Below are 10,874 nucleotides of genomic sequence, written 5' to 3' on the forward strand. Positions count from 1 at the left end.
GTCTGAACTTCAGGAAATGAAGCCAATTCTCTCTGAAAGAAAATCGACAAGGTCGAAATTTGAACCTTAATGGACCCTAACTTTAGGCCCATGGACAGTCCTGTTTGCAGGAAATGTAGGAAACGACCTAGTTGAAATTCCTCTGTCGGGGCCTTCTTGGTCTCGCACCACGCAACATATTTTCGCCAAATACGGTGATAATGCTGTGCGGTTACATCCTTCCTAGCTTTAATCAGGGTAGGAATAACTTCATCTGAATGCCTTTTTCCTTCAGAATCCGGCGTTCAACCGCCATGCCGTCAAACGCAGCCGCGGTAAGTCTTGGAACAGACAGGGTCCCTGCTGAAGCAGGTCCCTTCTTAGCGGCAGAGGCCACGGGTCCTCTGTGAGCATCTCTTGAAGTTCCGGGTACCAAGTCCTTCTTGGCCAATCCGGAGCCACTAGTATAGTTCTTACTCCTCTCCGTCTTATAATTCTCAGTACCTTGGGTAAGAGAGGCAGAGGAGGGAACACATACACCGACTGGAACACCCAAGGTGTTACCAGAGCGTTCACAGCTATTGCCTGCGGGTCTCTTGACCTGGCGCAATACCTGTCTAGTTTTTTGTTGAGGCGTGACGCCATCATGTCCACCTTTGGTTTTTCCCAACAGTTCACAATCATGAGGAAGACTTCCGGATGAAGTCCCCACTCTCCCGGGTGTAGGTCGTGTCTGCTGAGGAAGTCTGCTTCCCAGTTGTCCACTCCCGGAATGAACACTGCTGACAGTGCTATCTCATGATTTTCCGCCCATTGCAGAATCCTTGCAGCTTCTGTCATTGCCCTCCTGCTTCTTGTGCCGCCCTGCCTGTTTATGTGGGCGACTGCTGTGATGTTGTCCGACTGGATCAACACCGGCTGACCCTGAAGCAGAGGCTTTGCTAGGCTTAGAGCATTGTAAATTGCCCTTAGTTCCAGTATATTTATGTGAAGTGAAGTCTCCAGGCTTGACCACACTCCCTGGAAGTTTCTTCCTTGTGTGACTGCTCCCCAGCCTCTCAGGCTGGCATCCGTGGTCACCATGATCCAGTCCTGAATGCCGAATCTGCGGCCCTCTAGGAGATGAGCACTTTGCAGCCACCACAGAAGAGATACCCTTGTCCTTGGAGACAGGGTTATTTTCTGATGCATCTGAAGATGCGATCCGGACCATTTGTCCAGCAGATCCCACTGAAAAATTCTTGCGTGGAATCTGCCGAATGGAATCGCTTCGTAAGAAGCCACCATTTTTCCCAGGACCCTTGTGCATTGATGCACTGACACCTTTCCTGGTTTTAGGAGGTTCCTGACTAGCTCGGATAACTCCCTGGCTTTCTCCTCCGGGAGAAACACCTTTTTCTGGACTGTGTCCAGAATCATCCCTAGGAACAGCAGACGTGTCGTTGGAATCAGCTGCGATTTTGGAATATTTAAAATCCACCCGTGCTGTTGTAGTACTTCTTGAGATAGTGCTACTCCGACTTCTAACTGTTCTCTGGACCTTGCCCTTATTAGGAGATCGTCCAAGTAAGGGATAATTAATACGCCTTTTCTTCTAAGAAGAATCATCATTTCGGCCATTACCTTGGTAAAGACCCGGGGTGCCGTGGATAATCCAAACGGCAGCGTCTGAAACTGATAATGACAGTTCTGTATTACGAACCTGAGATACCCTTGGTGAGAAGGGCAAATCGGGACATGGAGATAGGCATCCTTGATGTCCAGAGACACCATATAGTCCCCTTCTTCCAGGTTCGCTATCACTGCTCTGAGTGATTCCATCTTGAATTTGAACCTTTTGATATAAGTGTTCAAAGATTTTAGATTTAAAATCGGTCTCACCGAACCGTCTGGTTTCGGTACCACAAACAGTGTGGAGTAATATCCCTTCCCTTGTTGTAGGAGGGGTACTTTTATTATCACCTGTTGGGAGTACAGCTTGTGAATGGCTCCCAATACCGCCTCCCTGTCGGAGGGAGCTATTGGTAAAGCAGACTTCAGGAACCGGCGAGGGGGAGACGTCTCGAATTCCAATTTGTACCCCTGAGATACTACTTGCAGGATCCAGGGGTTCACTTGCGAGTGAGCCCACTGCGCGCTGACATTTCTGAGACGACCTCCCACCGTACCTGAGTCTGCTTGTAAAAACCCAGCGTCATGCTGAGGACTTGGCAGAAGCGGAAGAGGGCTTCTGTTCTTGGGAAGAAGCAGTCTGCTGCAGTCTTTTTCCCCTTCCTCTACCCCGGGGCAGATATGACTGTCCTTTTGTCCGCTTGCCTTTATGGGAACGAAAGGACTGATGCTGAAAAGACGGTGTCTTTTTCTGTTGAGAGGTGACTTGAGGTAAAAATGTGGATTTCCCAGCCGTTGCCGTGGTTACCAGGTCTGATAGACCGACCCCAAATAACTCCTCCCCTTTATACGGCAATACCTCCATGTGCCGTTTTGAATCCGCATCACCTGACCACTGTCGCGTCCATAACCCTCTTCTGGCAGAAATGGACAGCGCACTTACTCTTGATGCCAGAGTGCAAATATCTCTCTGTGCATCTCGCATATATAAAAATGCATCTTTTAATTGCTCAATAGTCAATAAAATACTGTCCCTATCCAGGGTATCAATATTCTCAGTCAGGGAGTCCGACCACGCCACCCCAGCACTGCACATCCAGGCTGAGGCGATTGCTGGTCGCAGTATAACACCAGTATGTGTGTATATACTTTTAAGGATATTTTCCAGCCTCCTATCTGCTGGCTCCTTAAGGGCGGCCGTTTCTGGAGACGGTAACGCCACTTGTTTTGATAAGCGTGTGAGCGCCTTATCTACCCTAGGGGGTGTTTCCCAACGAGCCCTAACCTCTGGTGGGAAGGGATATAGTGCCAATAATTTTTTAGAAATTAGCAGTTTTTTGTCGGGGGTAACCCACGCTTCATCACACACTTCATTCAATTCATCTGATTCAGGAAAAAATAAGATTTTACTTACCGATAAATCTATTTCTCGTAGTCCGTAGTGGATGCTGGGACTCCGTAAGGACCATGGGGAATAGCGGCTCCGCAGGAGACAGGGCACAAAATAAAAGCTTAAGGATCAGGTGGTGTGCACTGGCTCCTCCCCCTATGACCCTCCTCCAAGCCTCAGTTAGGATACTGTGCCCGGACGAGCGTACATAATAAGGAAGGATCTTGAATCCCGGGTAAGACTCATACCAGTCACACCAATCACACCGTACAACTCGTGATCTGAACCCAGTTAACAGTATGATAAATGCAAAGGAGCCTCTGAAAAGATGGCTCAAACAATAATAACCCGAATTTTTGTAACAATAACTATATACAAGTATTGCAGACAATCCGCACTAGGGATGGGCGCCCAGCATCCACTACGGACTACGAGAAATAGATTTATCGGTAAGTAAAATCTTATTTTCTCTGACGTCCTAGTGGATGCTGGGACTCCGTAAGGACCATGGGGATTATACCAAAGCTCCCAAACGGGCGGGAGAGTGCGGATGACTCTGCAGCACCGAATGAGAGAACTCCAGGTCCTCCTCAGCCAGGGTATCAAATTTGTAGAATTTAGCAAACGTGTTTGCCCCTGACCAAGTAGCTGCTCGGCAAAGTTGTAAAGCCGAGACCCCTCGGGCAGCCGCCCAAGATGAGCCCACTTTCCTTGTGGAATGGGCTTTTACTGATTTTGGCTGTGGCAATCCTGCCACGGAATGTGCAAGTTGAATTGTACTACAAATCCAACGAGCAATCGTCTGCTTTGAAGCAGGAGCACCCAGCTTGTTGGGTGCATACAGGATAAACAGCGAGTCAGTTTTCCTGACTCCAGCCGTCCTGGAAACATATATTTTCAGGGCCCTGACAACGTCTAGCAACTTGGAGTCCTCCAAGTCCCTAGTAGCCGCAGGCACCACAATAGGTTGGTTCATGTGAAATGCAGAAACCACCTTAGGTAGAAATTGAGGACGAGTCCTCAATTCCGCCCTGTCAGAATGAAAAATTAAGTAAGGGCTTTTATATGATAAAGCCGCCAATTCTGACACACGCCTGGCTGAAGCCAAGGCTAACAGCATCGACACCTTCCACGTGAGATATTTTAAGTCCACAGTGGAAAGTGGTTCAAACCAATGTGATTTTAGAAAACTCAATACAACATTGAGATCCCAAGGTGCCACTGGAGGCACAAAAGGAGGCTGTATGTGCAGCACCCCTTTCACAAATGTCTGAACTTCAGGTACTGAAGCCAGTTCTTTCTGGAAGAAAATCGACAAGGCCGAAATTTGAACCTTAATGGACCCTAATTTTAGGCCCATAGACAGTCCTGTTTGCAGGAAATGCAGGAAACGACCCAGTTGAAATTCCTCTGTAGGGGCCTTCTTGGCCTCACACCACGCAACATATTTACGCCAAATGCGGTGATAATGTTTTGCGGTTACTTCCTTCCTGGCTTTGACCAGAGTAGGGATGACTTCTTCTGGAATGCCCTTTTCCTTTAGGATCCGGCGTTCAACCGCCATGCCGTCAAACGCAGCCGCGGTAAGTCTTGGAACAGACAAGGCCCCTGCAGTAGCAGGTCCTTTCTGAGAGGTAGAGGCCACGGTTCGTCCGTGAGCATCTCTTGAAGTTCCGGGTACCAAGTCCTTCTTGGCCAATCCGGAACCACGAGTATAGTTCTTACTCCTCTCCTTCTTATGATTCTCAATACTTTTGGTATGAGAGGCAGAGGAGGGAACACATACACTGACTGGTACACCCACGGCGTTACCAGAGCGTCCACTGCTATTGCCTGAGGGTCCCTTGACCTGGCGCAATATCTGTCCAGTTTTTTGTTTAGACGTGACGCCATCATGTCCACCTTTGGTTTTTCCCAACGGTTTACAATCAGGTGGAAGACTTCCGGGTGAAGTCCCCACTCTCCCGGGTGAAGGTCGTGTCTGCTGAGGAAGTCTGCTTCCCAGTTGTCCACTCCCGGAATGAACACTGCTGACAGTGCTATCACATGATTTTCCGCCCAGCGAAGAATCCTTGCAGCTTCTGTCATTGCCCTCCTGCTTCTCGTGCCGCCCTGTCTGTTTACGTGGGCGACTGACGTGATGTTGTCCGATTGGATCAACACCGCCTGACCCTGAAGCAGAGGTTTTGCTTGACTTAAGGCATTGTAAATGGCCCTTAGTTCTAGAATGTTTATATGAAGAGATGTTTCCATGCTTGACCACAAGCCCTGGAAATTCCTTCCCTGTGTGACTGCTCCCCAGCCTCTCAGGCTGGCATCCGTGGTTACCAGGATCCAATCCTGAATGCCAAATCTGCGGCCCTCTAGAAGATGAGCACTCTGCAGCCACCACAGGAGAGACACCCTTGTCCTTGTCGACAGGGTTATCCGCTGATGCATCTGAAGATGCGATCCGGACCATTTGTCCAGTAGATCCCACTGAAACGTTCTTGCATGGAATCTTCCGAATGGAATCGCTTCGTAAGAAGCCACCATTTTTCCCAGGACCCTCGTGCACTGATGTACTGAGACCTGTCCTGGTTTTAGGAGGTTCCTGACTAGCTCGGATAACTCCCTGGCCTTCTCCTCCGGGAGAAACACCTTCTTCTGGACTGTGTCCAGAATCATTCCTAGGAACAGGAGACGTGTCGTTGGAATCAGCTGCGATTTTGGAATATTTAGAATCCACCCGTGCTGACGTAACACTACCTGAGATAGTGCCACTCCGACTTCTAACTGTTCCCTGGTTCTTGCCCTTATCAGGAGATCGTCCAAGTAAGGGATAATTAAGATGCCTTTTCTTCGTAGAAGAATCATCATTTCGGCCATTACCTTGGTAAAGACCCGAGGTGCCGTGGACAATCCAAACGGCAGCGTCTGAAACTGATAATGACAGTTTTGTACTACAAACCTGAGGTACCCTTGGTGAGAAGGGTATATTGGGACGTGGAGATAAGCATCTTTGATGTCCAGAGACACCATATAGTCCCCTTCTTCCAGGTTCGCTATCACTGCTCTGAGTGACTCCATCTTGAATTTGAACCTTTTTATGTAAGTGTTCAAAAATTTCAGATTTAAGATTGGTCTCACCGAGCCGTCCGGCTTCGGTACCACAAACAGCGTGGAATAATACCCCTTTCCCTGTTGTAAGAGGGGTACCTTGATTATCACCTGCTGGGAATACAGCTTGTGAATGGCTTCCAAAACTGCCTCCCTGTCGGAGGGAGACTTTGGTAAAGCAGACTTCAGGAACCGATGAGGGGGAAACGCCTCGAATTCCAGTTTGTACCCCTGTGATACTACCTGTAGAATCCAGGGATCCACTTGCGAGTGAGCCCACTGCGCGTTGAAATTCTTGAGACGGGCCCCCACCATATCGGAGTCTGCTTGTAAAGCCCCAGCGTCATGCTGAAGACTTGGCAGAAGCAGAGGAGGGCTTCTGCTCCTGGGAAGCGGCTGCATGGTGCAGTCTTTTTCCCCTTCCTCTGCCCCGGGGCAGAAAAGAGTGGCCTTTTGCTCGCTTGTATTTATGGGAACGAAAGGACTGAGTTTGAAAAGACGGTGTCTTTTTCTGTTGATGTGAAGTGACCTGGGGTAAAAAGGTGGATTTTCCAGCCGTTGCCGTGGCCACCAGGTCCGATAGACCAGCCCCAAATAACGCCTCCCCTTTATACGGCAATACTTCCATGTGCCGTTTGGAATCTGCATCCCCTGACCACTGTCGCGTCCATAACGCTCTTCTGGCAGAGATGGACATAGCACTGACTCTTGATGCCAGGGTGCAAATATCCCTCTGTGCATCACGCATATATAGCAATGCATCCTTTAAATGCTCTATAGTTAACAAAATACTGTCCCTATCCAGGGTATCAATATTCTCAGTCAGGGAATCCGACCATGCGACTCCAGCACTACACATCCAGGCTGAGGCGATTGCTGGTCGCAGTATAACACCAGTATGTGTGTATATACTCTTTAGGATATTTTCCAGTCTTCTATCAGCCGGTTCTTTGAGGGTGGCCGTATCAGGGGACGGTAACGCTACTTGTTTAGATAAACGTGTGAGCGCCTTATCTACCCTAGGGGGTGTTTCCCAGCGCGTCCTAACCTCTGGCGGGAAAGGATATAGTGCTAATAATTTATTAGAAATTAGCTGTTTTTTATCGGGGAAACCCCACGCTTTATCACACACCTCATTTATTTCATCTGACTCAGGAAAAACTATTGGTAGTTTTTTCACCCCCCACATAATACCCTTCTTTGTGGTACTTGTAGTGTCAGAAAGGTTCAATGCCTCTTTCATTGCTGTGATCATGTAACGTGTGGCCCTGCTGGACATCACGTTTGTCTCGTCACCGTCGACACTAGACTCAGTATCTGTGTCTGGGTCTGTGTCGACCCACTGAGGTAACGGGCGTTTTAGGGCCCCTGACGGTGTCTGAGACGCCTGGACAGGCACTAATTGATTTGCCGGCTGTCTCATGTCGTCAACAGTTTTTTGCAACTTGCTGACATTATCACTTAATTGTTTAAATACAATCATCCAGTCAGGTGTCGACTCCCTAGGGGGTGACATCACTAACACAGGCAACTGCTCCGCTTCCACCTCATTTTCCTCCTCATACATGTCGACACACGCGTACCGACACACAGCACACACACCGGGACTGCTCTGATAGAGGACAGGACCCCACTTAGCCCTTTGGAGAGACAGAGGGAGAGTCTGCCAGCACACACCCAGCGCTATATATATATATACAGGGATAACCTTATATAAGTGTTACTCCCTTATAGCTGCTGTTAATATATTTATTTGCTGCCAAACGTGCCCCCCCTTCTCTTTTTTACCCTGATTCTGAAGCAGGACTGCAGGGGAGAGTCAGGGAGCCGTCCTTCCAGCGGAGCTGTGAGGGAAAATGGCGCTTGTGTGCTGAGGAGATAGGCTCCGCCCCTTCACGACGTCCTTATCTCCCGCTTTTTCTGTGTAAAATGGCAGGGGTAAAATACATCCATATAGCCCAGGAGCTATATGTGATGTATTCTTTTTAGCCACCTAAGGTATATACTGTAATATTGCGTCTCAGGGCGCTCCCCCCCCAGCGCCCTGCACCCTCAGTGACCGGAGTGTGAAGTGTGCTGAGAGCAATGGCGCACAGCTGCGGTGCTGTGCGCTACCTTAGTCTGAAGACAGGATCGTCTTCTGCCGCCGATTTCACCGGACCTCTTCGTCTCTTCTGGCTCTGTAAGGGGGACGGCGGCGCGGCTCCGGTGACCCATCCAGGCTGAACCTGTGATCGTCCCTCTGGAGCTAATGTCCAGTAGCCTAAGAAACCCGATCCACTCTGCACTCAGGTGAGTCCGTTTCTTCTCCCCTTAGTCCCACGATGCAGTGAGCCTGTTGCCAGCAGGACTCACTGAAAATAAAAAATCCTAAACTAAACTTTTATTCTAAGCAGCTCAGGAGAGCCACCTAGATTGCACCCTTCTCGGCCGGGCACAAAAATCTAACTGAGGCTTGGAGGAGGGTCATAGGGGGAGGAGCCAGTGCACACCACCTGATCCTTAAGCTTTTATTTTGTGCCCTGTCTCCTGCGGAGCCGCTATTCCCCATGGTCCTTACGGAGTCCCAGCAACCACTAGGACGTCAGAGAAACTACGGGTAGTTTTTTCACACCCCACATAATACCCCTTTTCGTGGTACTTGCAGTATCAGAGATGTGCAAAACCTCCTTCATTGCCGTGATCATGTAACGTGTGGCCCTACTGGAAAATACGTTTGTTTCTTCACCGTCGACACTGGAGTCAGTGTCTGTGTCTGGGTCCGTGTCGACCCACTGAGGTAACGGGCGTTTTATAGCCCCTGACGGTGTTTGAGACGCCTGGACAGGCACTAACTGAGCTGCCGGCTGTCTCATGTCGTCAACAGTTTTCTGTAACGTGCCGACACTGTCACGTAATTCCTTAATTACGGCCATCCATTCAGGTGTCGACTCCCTAGGGGGTGACATCACCATTATAGGCAATTGCTCCGCCTCCACATCATTTTCCTCCTCATACATGTCGACACACACGTACCGACACCCAGCACACACACAGGGAATGCTCTGATAGAGGACAGGACCCCACTTAGCCCCTTGGGGAGACAGAGGGGGAGTTTGCCAGCACACACCAGAGCGCTATATATGTATAGGGACAACCTTACAATAAGTGTCTATCCCTTATAGCTGCTTATATCTGTTATTTTGCCAAATAAGTGCCCCCCTCTCTTTTTTACCCTGTTTCTGTAGTGCAGGATGCAGGGGAGATTCTGGAAGCCTTCCTACCAGCGGAGCTGTGTGGGAAAAATGGCGCTGTGTGCTGAGGAGATAGGCCCCGCCCCCTTCACGGCGGGCTCTTCTCCCGCTTTTTTCTGGAAAACTGGCAGGGGTTAAATACATCCATATAGCCCAGGAGCTATATGTGATGTATTTTTTGCCAAATAAGGTAAATTCATTGCTTCCCAGGGCGCCCCCCCCCAGCGCCCTGCACCCTCAGTGACCGAAGTGTGAAGTGTGCTGAGAGCAATGGCGCACAGCTGCAGTGCTGTGCGCTACCTTATGAAGACAGGAAAGTCTTCTGCCGACGATTTATGGACCTCTTCTTGCTTCAGCATCTGTAAGGGGGCCGGCGGCGCGGCTCCGGGACCCATCCATGGCTGGGCCTGTGATCGTCCCTCTGGAGCTAATGTCCAGTAGCCAAGAAGCCCAATCCACTCTGCACGCAGGTGAGTTCGCTTCTTCTCCCCTTAGTCCCACGCTGCAGTGAGCCTGTTGCCAGCAGGACTCACTGAAAATAAAAAAACCTAAGTATACTTTTACTTCTAAGCAGCTCAGGAGAGCCACCTAGATTGCACCCTTCTCGGCCGGGCACAAAGATCTAACTGAGGCTTGGAGGAGGGTCATAGGGGGAGGAGCCAGTGCACACCACCTAGGTCCAAAAGCTTTTACTTTTTGTGCCCTGTCTCCTGCGGAGCCGCTATTCCCCATGGTCCTGACGGAGTCCCCAGCATCCACTTAGGACGTTAGAGAAACTACCATTGAAGGAGCTGGTACAAATAACAGAGAGAATAAGAAAGTGGTAGTAGTAGTAGTAGTAGATGCAAATATAATCCAGACAAAGAAATGTGGCAGCGACTACATATAAAGAGTGACCAGGGTACACAACTTCAGAAGTGTGTCCTGTAGCACAGCACAGTTCTCTCAGACACTACCTTGTCTGTGTTTTCTGGGGGCAATTGTGTGTCCACAATATCACCTAACTGTTCCCTCTGTGCAAACCAGGTTACTTCCTGGATCCCCCCCAAAAAAGTGGTCATGATAGAAACATGGAGAACGTAGAATTCACATTTGATCCACACTGGAAGCAAGGTGTCGCCAATGTACCTGCCACCAGAAACCCCATTTAATGGTAAATATACTTCTGCAAAAACAAATTAGGCTCTTACAAGCATCAGACTTTTCCACATACTAGCACTATTTTCAACGATCACAACTCCTGTGAATATACTAACCATAATTGATTCTTTCCACATCTTGTGAATAGATTTCGCTAATTGCAGATTTACGGGAACCACACAATCCTCAATAGTTAATGAGCCTGGCAGAAACAAAATAGAATTAAAACATCACATAGTTAGAATAAGTATTAGGCAAGCATATACAGCACTGATCCATGCTCTGGCAATTCTCATTCCATACAGGAAGCTCCCATTATATCCACTGTGCATCATACGTTCATTAGCATGTTTAATAAAGGTTTTTCGTTTGTTGGCATTAAACATTTTAAACCTGTGTCTAATGAATTTGGTTATTTAGAG

At 48.9% G+C, this 10,874-nt stretch overlaps 1 protein-coding gene across 8 annotated transcripts in view; it reads right to left on the bottom strand.

Moving 5' to 3' along the window:
• N4BP2 (NEDD4 binding protein 2) overlaps positions 1 to 10,874 on the bottom strand; it is a 272,998-nt gene that overhangs the window by 56,972 nt on the left and 205,152 nt on the right. For all 8 annotated transcript variants that reach the window (XM_063921079.1, XM_063921086.1, XM_063921072.1 and 5 more), the window contains exon 9: positions 10,569 to 10,654. In XM_063921079.1, coding sequence (XP_063777149.1) covers positions 10,569 to 10,654 — 86 coding nt within the window. The remainder of the gene's footprint in view (positions 1 to 10,568; positions 10,655 to 10,874) is intronic.

Source organism: Pseudophryne corroboree, chromosome 1 (assembly GCF_028390025.1).
Source record: "Pseudophryne corroboree isolate aPseCor3 chromosome 1, aPseCor3.hap2, whole genome shotgun sequence".
NCBI lineage: Eukaryota > Metazoa > Chordata > Amphibia > Anura > Myobatrachidae > Pseudophryne > Pseudophryne corroboree.